The 15,862-nt window shown below is 36.5% G+C and overlaps 1 protein-coding gene across 2 annotated transcripts in view; it reads right to left on the reverse strand.

Moving 5' to 3' along the window:
* LOC105056402 (THO complex subunit 2) overlaps window positions 1-15,159 on the reverse strand; it is a 41,972-nt gene extending 26,813 nt beyond the window's left edge. Inside the window, exons 1-10 of one of the 2 annotated variants that reach the window (XM_010938593.4) lie at window positions 14,877-15,159; window positions 14,665-14,790; window positions 10,642-10,683; window positions 8,080-8,139; window positions 7,909-7,971; window positions 6,292-6,372; window positions 5,241-5,315; window positions 5,100-5,147; window positions 4,828-4,896; window positions 4,593-4,726 (exon numbers count right to left, since the gene is read on the reverse strand). In XM_010938593.4, coding sequence (XP_010936895.1) covers window positions 4,593-4,726; window positions 4,828-4,896; window positions 5,100-5,147; window positions 5,241-5,315; window positions 6,292-6,372; window positions 7,909-7,971; window positions 8,080-8,139; window positions 10,642-10,683; window positions 14,665-14,790; window positions 14,877-15,011 — 833 coding nt within the window. In that variant the 5' untranslated portion in view covers window positions 15,012-15,159. Of the gene's footprint in view, window positions 1-2,962; window positions 2,982-4,592; window positions 4,727-4,827; window positions 4,897-5,099; window positions 5,148-5,240; window positions 5,316-6,291; window positions 6,373-7,908; window positions 7,972-8,079; window positions 8,140-10,641; window positions 10,684-14,664; window positions 14,791-14,876 lie in introns of those variants that run through there. The other variant, XM_073247303.1, reaches the window with a different exon arrangement.
* Between the last annotated feature and the right edge of the window lie 703 nt (window positions 15,160-15,862).

A 15,862-nucleotide genomic window follows, 5' to 3' on the forward strand; every position in this document is an offset into this window, starting at 1 on the left:
CTAAACCGACATGGGAATTGTTGAATAAAGAATTGGGCATTAAATGCATCTAGAATTGCGATACCAGCGCATTCTTCCCAAGATGCAAAGTTCTAACAAGATTTGCAGTAAAATATGGGAGGAAAATATATATATATATATATATAATCATTCTTTAGCCAATCTATGATGAAGAGATAAAGGGGGCACCTTAGCACCATTTGTAGTTCAGGTTAACCCTTAATTTGCGAAATATATAGGACAAAAATCACCGACTCAAAACCGAGCCCCGTGCCAACCGGCCAGTGTTACCAGTCAGTACGCCCCGTACCAGACCTGAACCGACATAGAAATGAAGAATGAACCAGGGAGGAAAAGAGAGAGAGGAGGGAGGGAAGAAAAGGAAGCCCGACAGAGACACCGACGATGGCCACCGGAGGGCCGTGGAGGCCTCCCAAGCTCCATAATCCTCCGCAAGAGGAAATGAGAGCAAAGAGAGAGGGGAAGGAAGAGAAGAGGAGTGAGCGGAAGACGGCTGGAAGGCCGTCGGAAGGTTACCGGATGGCCGTCGTGGCCACCAAACGGTCCAAATGTGCCCCACGGTCGCCATAGGTTTAAAACGGGCAATGCCCCTATTTCATCATGTTTTTTTAAAAATATGATAAATGGTGAAGTCAATAATAGATTTGATATGACGAAATCAGGGCATCGCCCGTTTCACATCCGCCACAATCGTGGGGTGCATTTGGGCCATCCAGCGGCCACCCACAAGCCTCCCACCACCTTCCCCACACTCCTCTTCTCTCCCTTCTCTGCTCTATTTCTCTCTCTTCTTGCACCTCACGGAAGATTGCGGAGCCCCAGAGGCCTCAATGGCCCTCCGACAGCCTCGACAGACCACCGCCGACCTTTCCCTCTACTTCCATCCTCTCTCTCTTTCTCTCTTTCTCTCTTCCTCTCTTTCCTTCTCCCTTGCTCTGTTTTCGTTGGTGTTCCGAATCGAACATCCGAACCGCACCGGTATGGTTCAGTACATCCCAAACCGCTCGGTTTAGGATGGTTCAGCGAACCATATTATAGGATATAACTTAGTAAGTAAATTATTCTATGTAGGGTAACCCCCCCTGCTTCGGAATCTTCTAGGAATCTTGAACTTGGACCAACTTCTGAAATGCTTCCTTGCTAAAAATGTTTCTAAAGTATCCGCTTCCCCATATTTGCACTCAAGAGTATAGGACTTTTTGATGGAGGACAAAGGATATTAAACAACTAAACAGGATTTCCATTTCAGCATAGACCTCCTGCCTCTCACCTTTTCTTGTTCATGCTTTCTCAATTGTCCTCTCTTCCTCGTGTACAAACTCCAACATCCCAAGTGAGCACATTACTTGCACAAAGATGTTGCCTTTAAACCAAGCAATGTATTGCTAATTGTCTTACCTTGAACTTTATGATATCAAGTAAACTCATTAAGAAAGCAAACTGTAGAGAAGCCCTACATTGTTAATACCTTGATGTCAAGTGAATCAACAAAAAATTCTAAGCATTGCTTATACCTATCAATGCTATGGACCTCTAGAGCAGTATCAGTTTAACCAGAAGCTATTGGCATCTTTCAAGTCAACTTATTCCCCAGTGACAATCACTTCAGGCCTGATGCACCTACTCAAGGCATTATTTCTAATAGTTGGATGTCCTCAAAAGCAAAATAGCTTTTACCAACATCATATTAAGTAACAAGCGAACAGATGGACAATAAGGAAAGAGGAGGGCGGGGGTGCAAAGAGTAGAAGGGAAACATCAGAAAGTGGCAATGCAGTTAAAAAAAAGCCCCCCTACAAGGAGATGCATATAATTAATTCCCATGATCAGGGCGCATTTTCAAACGTCACAGAAAGCAAACTCATAATAATAACTTGATTCTTGGAAATGACAGAGATCAGAATCAAGAAGATCCATTGATCTTTTGATGGTGCTGACTTTGTAATTCAAAATAGAACAGACACTTGAGTCAAAGTAAGAAATATGTTCAAGTAAAATAGAAGACCTACTTGTCCTACAAAGCATGTAGGTGTGATGCAAGGATGCATGAAATTAACTCTCTTTTTATTTGGCTAAATGATCCAATTAACTAAAATCAATAATATTGTAGCATCTACACAAAAGCATGGATGTAGCAAGGACAAGGAACTTATTGTTCATCATGTAATAAGCTGGATAGTGCATCAAACTCCAAAAGAGTAAAATAAATCAGCAACTTCTTAAATCCTCAAGCGCATAATATGGAGAATAACAAGCCATTAAGACCTGAAATTCTGATCCAACCAATAAAAAAAGAACTAATAAAATAACTAACAAGAATGCACCTATTTCATATGACAACATAATTATTCATTAGCATATCCTAAAATTCTGAACAAACAACCAAAACATCTGCCATTATAATGTGGATGCTAATATAGTTGCAATTGCAGAGATCTAACATAAGCAGCACAGTTGAACTTCATATTGCATAATGTACCTACAGTGAAGTACAAATAACCAGATAATTTTGTTGTTAACCCAACTTTTAATGATGACAGCTACACATTTTTTTATCTTAAAAAACGATGATAGCTACACCTAATTTTTTTATCTTAAAAAAGAATATGGGAATAGAATTTGAATAGAGTGAACAAGTTACTAGGAGGGCAGAAAGCAAAACTAGTGTGTTAAGGTTCAATATCGCAGTTCTGATTCAGACTGGGGGAAAAAAGGTAAATAAGATAGCGGAATGAGACATTAATATTTAGTAATGACTTGACCTGCCCATCTTCATCCAGAACAAACTTTATAAAAGAATAACAAAAAAATAAAAATGATTAACTTTACATAGCACCAAAACCAATGGATATGAAATCGATCCAATAAAATGATACTAGCATGCATAAACTCGCCTTTGATGCCTCATCATTGAATGTAAATTTAATCAGACAAGGTTTACCATGGCTGCTCCTTCAATGGTGCAAGGTACACAAAACAATGGAGAGAACAGTAGATTCATGAAGATGTTCACCGCTCAGCAGCCCTCACTAACAAGTTGATCAGATGCTTGTTTGATCATTCACCATTTTCTTTTCAAGAGACGGTGTCACTAACTACAACAGAGTGTCACTAATGAATTCCAGACAACTACAAGCTACTTCGTACCAATATCAGGATGCTGATTTTGTGTTCCCATCTTACACAAAAGTACATCTCATCAATGGTCTTCACTTGAGATTCTACATCTTTCTCATAATACTCAAGATCCAAAAGGTATTTCATGCACATAAAGTTATCTTCAGGAATCATCAAGTCTATAGATCAATTAGTGTATAGGAAGGGCTTCATCTAACTAGAAAACGTAATCTGCCTGTACCAGCTATTCACGCTCCATGATTGTCCATCTGGTATTGCAGGTATTTTTATAACCCTCAGTAATATGTCAAAGTGTCACTCATTTTGAATGGTAATAACAAGCTACCATCACCAACCCAAAAAACATCTCCAATTGCCATCAATCTACACCGTCCAAGATGGAATCTGACGGGCACGAACTTATTCAGCTCTAAGTATCCTTAAGTATGTTCACATCTGTCTGCACTCTGAGCAGCCATTAATTCTCTGTGTTGCCACAAGAAAGGCAACCATACAGAAAAAACTAATATAAGCATCACTATAACAATATCTCTCGTGGTCAACATAACCTTCAATTTCCACCACAAAACTACTTGAAGGAAGGCCATAAATATGCACCACTGTAAGCACAAGACCAAGGTAAATGTTGTAACCAAAACCGTCATCAGTCAATATATCCATCACATTCCACCACAAAAACGACCACATGGGGAAGACACCAACATTCACCACTGGAACCAGAACATGAAAGCAACTGTCTGGAACTCTTTCGAATGGAAATTCAAAGTGGATACTTTCAGAAATTTTCAAAAAGGCATAAAAATTCCAAAGCAAGCCAGCTATATAAAAGTAAACTGCCTTAATTCCATCGGCTCACTGTCTGAAAAAAACCAGATTAATATATATCAGATAAGTTTGTAATCCAATGCCCTGCCCCGATGAACAAATCTTCAAAGCTTTCTAAACCCAAATGAGAGAACAACCAGCCAATACCACACCAACTAGCATTCTCCAAATAAGGATGCAGCAGATCAGGCCATCCTCAAGACTCAATGAACCCACTTGCAGCAGGATTATCTATTTTTATGAGCACCATGTGTGATGAAAAACAAAAAACACTGTTAGATTTGAAAAAAAAAAAAAATCATAGAAAAACAAAGAAGAAGAGAAAGATAGAGTCAGCTTTCAATTTTTCATAGAATAAGCTTTTGGTCTTTTGACAAGATAATACAACATTAAACGCAGAATTTATCCTTCTCAATTTAATAATAGTCATTGGAAGTGCTGAATACATTTTTGTTCAAGAATTGTGACACTTTAATGCAGCCTGAATAAGCAACATTTACCTAAAGACAACTATGAATAAGGAAATTAAAAGAAAAAAATTCAAGTAACAAGCAAGAAAATTCTTAAGGAATGGAAATTACTGAGTAAGGTAAGTAAACATAACCTACATATTATCAAGATCAATAAAGTTTGCTTTCACCAGCAAAGCTGCAAGCCGATAAAGACTCAGTGGAACAGGGGTGTTGACTTCCATATGTTGATAATACTGGAACTTGAACCCCAAAATCTGAGCAGCATGTGACTGTCAAAAATAAACAAGCACAGTATAACAAAATCAAGCAATACTTGAGAGCAAAATCAAAAAAATAAATCTCAGAATAATCAAATACTGTCAGACCAAACCTTTGGAAATATAGGAATGAGGTTATAAAAGATACTATCCTCAGGATAAAGTTCAAAACACTCCAACACCTGGCACATCACATATAGGCAAGCATCTCCTATCAGTTGTATCACAATAATAAATTTGGTTACTACATCTTTCTTCTAGAAATGATGGTAAGAAGCACATTCTTGCAAAGATGGTTTGTTGTAACATAAATTAGCCTTTCAAAAGAGCCAAAGTTAAGAAACATTTAAGGACAATGTAGCAACATAAGCGCATGACAACTTACAATATCAAAAACACGATTTGGGTCCAGATCAAAGTGCCCAATTAATGACTGCAAAAGATCATATATTAAAGACCATTAAGCAAAAGAAGAATGTTCCCATGATAACAGTTTTGCATGCATGAAAAAAAGACATATCAGAACCTTAATTCTGCTAATTGTCACTGTTGATGTCTTCTCAGTCATTGAATCTAAGCCACCCTGACAAAGAAGTGTCACCTACAAAGACCATAAATAAGGAAAAGAAGTCGGTGAGCACCTTGCAATGAACCAATTAAAAGATACAAACCAAGTAGCAAACAAAAATTTGAAAGCAGATTGGGTTTATCTATATAGATATAACTTGTTTTTGTATCTTTATAAAAACTGAACTTTTAGGAAGATGTGTGCATTATCATGGCAATCATATAATGGAAATATGTTATTTACTAATATTGGTTCTTCTTTTGTCTTTACAAATATATCTCATAGAAAGACATGTATATTATCATACCAAGGCATATTATGAAAGGAGGAAATGTGCTACGCATGTGAAAACAACTTACAAAAACATACGAGCAAAATTTGGGATTTAAAGTTTGCAATGAACACATGCATTTCATCTATATGATTCTTAATGAATTTGTCTTTGTCAAGTATAATATAAATCATTTAACATGAAGGCATATATTTGGTGCATAATATTCTCATTGAATATAAAATTGTCCTTCAAAAAAGATATCTAGAAAATTTTTTCGAAGTTATTATTGTCAAAAATTGTTAACAAACAAATGGAGAGACAAATGAGGAGATACATAAGAAAATTAAAGCTAGATGGATAATGTAAACAGTGCTTCCGCACAATCATGGGTCCAATGGATTCCTTGGCATCTTAAGAGAAAATTCTATAGAACATTTACACTTTGCCATCCTAAATCACTGCAGAACCACCTAGAGTACTACTTTACCAACATCATTTGCAAATTTGGGTTTTTCACAACCATATATCAATACAAGGAACTTTGTCATACGATGAAAAACACACCACAATTGGATTATTAAGCATCAACTTGAAAAAGAACATCATGACAAAAACATCATAATCTCAGTCACAGTACAAGCCCATTACAACGAGTGAAGGATATTTATCATGCTTGGTTCCTCTCATCATAAAGACTCAATGAAATAAAAGAAAATGGAATAAAAAACAACCCACCAATTTGGCATAGCCCTCACTCTCCTCTCGTAGAAGATTGAATTTTGTTTGCTGATAAAGAAGGCGGGTGTTTACTCTAACCTGCAACCAATGAATGACATAATTATACACCAGAGAAAAAGATTGAGCAACCAGATTTAGAAAGGGGAGGGGGTGACAATGCAAAAAGCAGCTTGAATGAAAACTTTCAACATTGAAAAACAGATTTAAAGAAAACACAAAAATTCTAGATTATTACTATATACATATATGTTATTAAACAGGGGGTAACTGATACATCCATTAGCTTAATGCAGTAAGGTAGGTTAGTTGTAGCCCAGATTCACTTATTTAATGTATGTACTAACCATTCATGTGTCTCGATGACAATTCTAAAAGAAAAAACTTAGTGTGGAGCAGATACAACTTTGATATACAGATTATGCCATTTATATGACAAGTCTAAGCATACATGCCTTCAGTAGACCACACATAACACATGCTCTCAATTAATTAGCAACAGAAATATCAGCTCTGCTGTGGTAACCACTTGTCCATATAGCATCAAACAACATAGCCACACTGTCTTCAACTCAAAAGACCATGCCATCTAATCAGTTATCCACCATCCTATGTTCCTCTGTTGGTGAGACATATAAACTACTAATAATTTTCTCGTTTCTATTTCTGTTCTTCCAAGTCTGATCATATCAACTTAATCTTTGACCTTCTGTATTGTTATAAACATATTATTATCGTTAAATTCTGATAACATATTATTTAATATGTTGAAGAAATATAACCCTAATAATATTCTTTTGATAAATAACACAATTTTTTTAATAAAATAATAACTAAGAATTAGTGCTTGCTCCTTGGTATATAATATGTCAGAGCAATAGTTGTGACAAAATTAATGCATTATCAACGATACCTGACCAGCCCGCCCAAAACCCACATCCAACTTACCTGTAAGATCGATCCAACTGCACATGCATGAACCAACAGAAGAGTGAGTGACATATGCAGCTGCACAATACTAGGCATGCTGCATATGCAGCCAAAAATGCTATGTAGATCACCATTTCAGACCTCATACTGGTGTGATCAGAGGACTGCACCTCCATGTGAAGCCACACATGCACCGTATTTTAAAACACAGGTTTGAAGTGATTCACCTAGGAACAAGTGCCAAGGAGTGACAGGTGTCTTTTGATGTTAGTTTGACACATATCAACCAATACAAACCAACATGGACAGCTCATCCTTGAACCAAACAAAAGAGCATTTTTATTATGAAACCCTCCGCCGCTACATGATCTCATCCAACCAGTTCAAATTTATAAATAGGAACAATTCATACAATAATAATTGTGTATAAAGGTTAAGACAAGTTTCTCAAAACCCAGGTCATAGGTCAACAGTGGCACTGCACATGCTCAGCAGTCACTTATGGAAACTATTGCTGGAATCTTGATGACACTTCTCTTTACAAACTTTTTATGGGTGAAAGGACGGAGGATGGGATATGCATGAAATATCGATAATAAAACTAAATAATGCTCCAGAGCTCAATTTTTAAAAATTTTATAGGGTATGAAAATAAATTATAGCTCAAATTGATCCAAACCCGCACACCTCTTTGGCCTTCAAATCTTGAGCCTTTATTTTAATCAATTCAGAATCCCACAGAAATTCTTCCTACAAATGAGAAAGTAGAGAAGTGCCACTTTAGACATGGACAAGAAATGCATCAGTGCAAAAGAAAAAAAAAATGACAACTTAATTTAAGCAAATAACAGGTCCCACCTCGCAGCGCTCTTGCAGAATCCTAGATGGAACAAATGATGACTCGACAAGCCATTTTGCCTGCACAAAAAGATGTCATCAATTCTTTAAAAAACAAATGACAGAGAAAAATGTTAAAAGCATTCAAAGACATTATAAAAAGGACAAAATTTCAGATTTTATAAAGGGAGTCTACAATTGTTGTAGACATTTCTTATTGGCCAACATTGTTATTAGCAGCAAGTTGATCCATAAATTTGATGTTAGCAAATTACAAACCCAATGATAAATGGAAGTAGCACTGGGTCATCATTAATAAGTTTTGGCATTTGTGCACAATATAGAAAAGATTAATTTAGGCACAATCTTTTCTAAGAGTTCTTTGGAATTATGGTTTCCACTTATGTGCTGATAGGTGTGCCATGTTATGCACTGCTAATAAATATTACATGCTGTGCCAAAATAAAAATAAAATATTAATATCCTTTTTATAATATCAAGTATTTTAAAAATAGGTGCTGTGTCAACCTACACTTAGTTCACGTACAAGCTCAGCACAATACTTGTGACAGTATGTGAAACCTCAAACCACTATGGTGCTTAATTCTTACAGATTAACTATGCAGGGATTAACAATAATAGCAACTGTTTCAAATAACCAATTTGCATTTGTACCTGAAGATCAGTAATGGAGATTATCATTTTACCTGGACAATAGATAGAAAAATATAGAGAAAAAGAAAAAAGTCTACATATTGTCTCTAGAAAAAATTTATGATAGAGTACCAAGACAAGTAGTTTTGTGGGCTTCAAAATGAAAAGACGTGCATAAACAGTATATTGAAATAACTGAAACGAAGTACAATAAGGTATTGATAAGTGTAAAAAGTCCCAATGATACAACTTACAAGAAGTGTATTTATAGTTAATATAGGCTTACATGAAGGATTAGCACTAGGCCTATATCTTTTTGCACTAATTATCAATGAACCTACTGCTAATATTCAAGAAAATTTACAATGGTGCAAACGATATAGTGTTGATTGATGAAAAGAGAACTAGATTAAATACTAAACCAGACTTGTGAAGGAAAACTTCAGAAGATACGAGTTTAAAAACATTAGTAGAACAAAGATAGAGTACATGGCATGTAAGTTTAGTGAGAATGAATATGTGATGGCAATTAATATTGATGATCAAAAGATACCTCATTGACCGGTTTCATCACATGAGATTTATCATACAAAATAATGGAGAGAGAAATGAAGATATATGTAACAGAATTAGAGGTGATTGGATGAAGTGGAGAGATGCATCTAGAATATTTTACAATAGGTGCATATCTTGGAGACCTAAGGGAATATTTTATAGAGTAACAATAAGGCATATCATGTTGTATTACTTGGCGTATTGGGCAATAAATGCATGTGTGGTAAAACCAAAAAAATATATAAAATAAGAAACCAATATATTAAAGGTGCTGTAGGGGTTGCACAAATTAAGAATAATGGAAAATCAATTCAGATAGTATGGACACGTACAACAAAAAACTGAGGCTCCAATGAGATACTTTGATTTGTGTTAAAGATGGTAAGAAAAGGAGAGAAAGACCTAAAGTAACATGGATGGAGGTTGTGAGGAAGGATATGAAGAATCTTGGAATAACATAAGAGATGGTCCTAAATTAGAATACTTGGAGAATGAGAATCCACAAGGCCAATCCCAAATAGTAAGGCTACGTAGTTATAGTGATGGTTAAAAAAGAACGTCATCTCCTCAAGAAAAGTTGCTTGTTTCCATGCGCATTGAAAGGAGCTAACCCCATCTAAACACCCAGCATCGGTGCAAGGGGTTCCTATTTTCCTAACTGTATGACACTTCAACCTCCTAAAACCCAGCAAAAGACACTTCCATACAAAGAGTGATAGGTAAAATAAATACCTATACATGCACCAAAATATTTTGACAACTAGACTAACTAGTTAGTGACACTTCTTTTATGAAAGAAAAAAATACATTCATGCCATAATAACATGGGCCTTGCTTCAGCCACTGTATACACAAATTCCTTGTTCCACAAGCAGTGGCTCAGTCTGCCTAGGAGCCTAGGCTCCAGGTTTACAGGGTAGATGTGTGCGGAATAGCCCCAGCCTTTCAGCTTTTTACAATGCTTATAATAAACCATATTCAAAAGCCATAAGACAATAGAGTTCCCAAAGAATATATCTTACTAGCATTACTCAAAATAACTTAAACAGCCTAGTGAGTCAACCAAAGATTAAAAAAAAAAACATTCAACGCGATACTTAGGGATAAATAAATGGCAATATATAATGCCAATGCACAATAAAGTAATTACCACTTGATCCTAAACAGATTTATGATCAACAGACAAAACTCGACAAAAATCCATTAACATGAAAAGAAGTCAATACATGATTCAGGGTTTCTTATATCTCAAGGTTGTTACCATGGATAAAGACAAAAGTATCAATCAGATGTACATGTCTAAGCAATAAAATCCTAGATTTAACATGAAATTATGCAAACTGAGGTCAAACAATTTGGATGTCAATTGCTTACAATTTTGATAAGACGAGCACGACAATCTCCAGGCATCGTAGGCTGCAAAATGAGATAATTAAGCTGCTTTGTCAAACATTATTTATCATGTAAGCTCTGTTATCCAGAAGAGAAGAACATCCTATATTGTAAATAAAAGTAGCAAAGAAAAAGGATTGGAAATAGCATACAACAGAAAAAAAATATATTTGGAAAAATAAAAACCAATATATTAAGTGCCTTTGAATAGTTACAATCTCAAAAATAAAGACAGCACTCAACATCAAATACAGGCCTTGACACCACAAGATGGGTCTGTTTTCAAGTCAGTTATCAATAGCATGATGCTTGCTGGACATTGGCTACGCAAAAAAAAAAAGTTCACTGAAAGAAATCCATGGACATAATCCTTCAGATGACCCACTCTAACGCAACTCTCGGTGTTAAAAGAAAACTCTCCTATATACATGAAATCTCTACCCACTGTCCTCCCCCTGCACTTCCCTACCCAGCCCGAAAAAACGATTATTTCAGTGGATCCTCGATAAATCTAAAAAATATAAGCAAACGTGACAATCCTAAAAAATTGAGCAATATATCATCTTAGCATCTTTAGTCAGATTTCCAAAAGCAGACATTTCAGTGGATCCTTAACAAACCTAATAGTATAAGTGAACATCATAATCCTTAAAATATAAGTCAAATTTCAAAGCACACATAGGCAACATTCAGACAAGATTCAAAAGGTTGGCTTCCAAGAAAGGGAAAAACGATAGCAATTGAGATGTTATAGTCACATAGTCATCTCTTCATCTGCACTAAATAACAAATATATAATCACAAAAGGGGATATACCACACGGATAACAAAAGGCGTAACAGTGACATATCATCTCTTTCTATGCGTCGCATAGCATAAAAACAATATCAAAAAAGGCTTTCTAGGTATCTTATTTGTAGCCACATACCAAACAAAAGAGGATGTAAGACCAAGGACTGTGTTATAGGATTTTGGATTGATGAGACAGAAAAGAGAAAAAGGATGGAGAAAACAAACAAAATGAAGGAAGAGGGGAGCATACAATCACCAGACAAAGGACAAAAATTAAGAATGGGATGAAGAAATGAGTGCAATAATCATGGGATTTTTTTTTTTTCAAATTCAGGATTCATCATTAAGATTACAGCACTTAACTCCCTTGCCTCATAAAATTGACGCCAAGACACAATAATATGTTCAAAACTTTCCAAATCCAAGTTATATCCATGACCCTGAAATAAATGCAATAATGTCTGCAAACCAAAAAATAAATTGAAATATAGAGTTCTCTAGTCAAAAGTATTTCCTGACTAAGATTGAAGTCATGAATTTTAAGAAATTCTAAAACAAACTTAGATTTCTTTAAAAAAATCCCTAATTTTCAGCCCTTATTTTGAAAAAAACTAAAATGCAGTTTTTTCATCACTTCAATTTTTGTGAACCTTATTGCTAGATCATAGAGAAAAGATCTACATTGAACTTTTGCACTTCCACAATTTGATGGTAAAACAAATAAGGCTCCTCACAGTCAGATTGTTGGATCTTGAACCCACATGACTTCGATGATCTACAGTATGACAGCACCCCAACAAAATAGTTCATAATATTGGATATTCTTGACCTTGATCATTGGCTATAGTTATCGCAGTAAACCATCAAAACAGATATAATGGATCTTGATGATTTATTCCTGAGTGGTTGGATTGGTGTGTCAATTGGCAATGCATCTAACAAACTATCAATCCACAATATTTGAATCTTCTAGAAAGAACGTTGGACCAATCCTCAAATCTTTTATCAATTCAAACCATCAGCTGGCTAATTTTCAACAAATGAGCGTTTAATTTTTTTTCACTTGCTGCGTTGGTTCATAATCAGCCAGATTTGCAAATTATGGTCCTTCAGATGCCACACATATCATCTTCATGTCATCTGGAAGAGTGCAGAGACACCAACCTCTTCTCAACAGCCAGCAGAATCAGGTTAGCAGCAACTTTTTTCTTAAAGGCATGAACCAATCAGTATAACTGAACAGAAATATGAAATATGTTTCAACACGGCCTTAGAGCAAACTAGTCTTTTTTGTATAGCCAAGTTCCAAGCACCACCAAACTGTTATCTTCTATTTCTCCCATGTGGATAACCAGCATTTAGCCATGAAAACAATGCAACTAATCACTGATAAAGGATTAGCCCTAAAATTAAGATGACGAAGCCCCAGGGACAAGGTTATGATATTTTAGTTTAAGCAGAGAAAGGAACCACATAAATGAGAGAAGCAGAATAAAGGAAAGAAGAGATGGATGTCAAATAACCACAATTTTTTCTATTCAAAATTAGTTTATGATCCCAACTTCTAGATCTTCCCCCAACCGTATGTAAGGAGTTACCTAAATCACATCCTAACACAATCCTGGTAAATTTAAATTTTTGCTACACTAACAAATCTAACCATAACCCTTTTTCACATTCAACTACAAAGTATACAATCCAATTGCACTGAAATATCTACCTTCCATTTAAGAGTATTGCCTAAAAAACCTAACATGAGCACCCCCTTAGACTAAAATACAAATTATATGGAATGAGCACTAAATGGGCAATGCAACCAAACGCCCAGGCCCCTAGCACTAAGAAATTATGAAGAAAATCATACCAAGAATGTTAAAGCTTGGCCAAATTATCAACAAAAACAAACAAGTCAGAATATGAAAGCAAGGCCTATCCAGCTTTTTGGTCATATATTGGACAAAAATGTAAGCTGCACTCTACAATAGGATCTGTCTTGGACACTGATTGATCCAAATTTAATAAACCTTCAAATCAACAAGATACTATGTAACTTGTATATATATTATGTGATACTTGCTAAACAACAACTGATATTTATTTTTGAGAGGATAAGAAGGGAAGGCAGGAAGGGGGGGGGAGATAGAGTGAGAGAGAGAGTGAGGGACTCTCTTTTCCATCCAAGATAATGAGGTTAGTTGGTTAATAGGTGTAATGGAGCAGATTTGCTTTAGGATTCCTAAGACTAACCGACTACTAGATTAGACTACAGTGTTTATCAGTGGGCCAAGGCTAGATTTACATAAAGATGTATCTATGCAAATACTTGGTTTATAAATTATCACAAGATAGTGTATAACTAAGCATGCATTCCTCCACCCTTTGTTTTTACTCTTTTTGGGCATAGGGATACTTCAAAGGATTGTTCCATGTTTTTATGGCCATAAAAGTACATGGGGTAAAGCGAGTGTCCCCACGCACCAACTAGCATTCTGCCTTTCATAGTAGGACCCTTTTTTGATATGAACTTACAAATGTTAAAATGAAGCAAAGCAGTAATTGAACCTACAGCATTCAGTAACATACAATAAAACACATTAACACAGCTTCCTCCATAAGGATTACCCTACAGGATTTTGAGAAGTGTCAATATAGGTAGTCACATATGTTAGGCAACCTACTATATATAACAATCAAGAAAAATTTATCAATACTCAGAGCTCAACATGTTTTTTTTTACAAATCCACTTCTACAAAATGAATTGTCCTACTCTCAATGATCATACACATTCCAACAGGCATTCACATTGGTCTCGCAGTTGAATGCATCCAACCCAAACTTGACTGTGATAAGATACTCAGATTTCAGGTTTAGTCTTGCATTCAGAACCAATTAGCAAACCAGCTTGTTGATAATTTAACAATGTTTCATGCAACCTGAAAAATTAATTAAGCTCGACCATAAACAATATAACAGGATGCACATGGTTCATGAAAGATTTACTTTAATTCCAATCTAATTGACCTCATTTTGAAAATGAGGAGTCCAAGTCCAGAATACAGCCACATTATTCACTTTCCAAAAGTATCCAGGATTTCAAGATCAAGCAAACTTTGAAAGAATTCTCAAACATATACGCAAGCATCCAAGTCAACAGCTATCAACCATTCCAATAAAATTCCAGTGTTAAGGATACATAAAGAACTAAAACTCACATCTTGCCCCATGTGGGCGATGATATCGGCGAGGATGGTCGCCATATCCTCCCTCTGCTGCTCCTCCACGAACACCACCGAGTCCAGCGCCACCCTGCACTTCTGGAACGGCAAGTCCCCACGAACCTGCGACCAGACGCCGTCAAGACCGCACCCTTACCATCAAGAAAACACGGGAACGCACCCCAAAACCCTAGAAGACAATAACGCACCATGGCCCAGCAAAGCTCGTAGAGGAACCGCGTTATGGGGACCGGATCAGGGATCTTGAAGGCGGCGTTGGAGGCCTTCCATTCCTGGAGGCATTCCTCGGTGATATACTTGAATTCAGGGGATTGGACCGACATCGAAGGCGCGAGGGAGAAGGGGCCGATGAGGGGAGGGAGACCGAGGGCTTCAGAAGGTTGAAGATACGGAGATGTAGGGTTTCATGGAGATTAGGGTTTTGAAGCGGAGGGCGAAGGGATGGGGACGAGGGGGCGCAAGACGAGAGTGAGAAGCTGGGAGAAGGGAAACGGGAATGGGCTAAATTCCCGCTGGTTCCATTTGTCTACGAGATGATGAGACCCAGCCGGCCCGATACTAACAATGGCGGTGGGATAAGCAAGCCTTTAATTAATCCCGGATTAGCCTAACGGGCCAAAAACTGGACCGGCCTGACCCACGGGGCAATAAGCCCTAGCGAAACCCTTCGTGCCCTGCAGAACCGCATGCATCATCCATAATGATTGATTTCCGTATGGAGCCGATGAAAAAAAAAAAAAATTGTATCACACTTTGATCCTATGCATAAATGAATCATCATGAACAGTGCATATAGTTCTGTACCGTCCGTAGTTTGCTGGACGCATAGAACATTAGAACTATAGATATGGTCATTTTAGGTTAGTGATTTGCGTTGTATAAAATGACTGCAGTAGATACTCTGAGTCCTCATCATCCCAAAAAAAAAAAAAAAAAAAAGTGTCATGGGTCCTCGTTCACTATCATCATACCAAAAACCTAGCAATGTGCTTCATACGTGATTGTTATCATGACATCCATGACACACGAGATTCCTATAAAAGCATTGCATAGATGTGGGTGAGCCTATATTTGGTTTAAATATTATACGTGCACACATTTATTATAATGATTTCAATACTTTAAATGTTTCAATATGTACGCGCGTGCACACGTATACGTTGGATAAATGATA

The sequence above is a fragment of the Elaeis guineensis genome, chromosome 13 (genome assembly GCF_000442705.2).
Source record: "Elaeis guineensis isolate ETL-2024a chromosome 13, EG11, whole genome shotgun sequence".
NCBI classification, from domain to species: Eukaryota; Viridiplantae; Streptophyta; class Magnoliopsida; order Arecales; family Arecaceae; genus Elaeis; species Elaeis guineensis.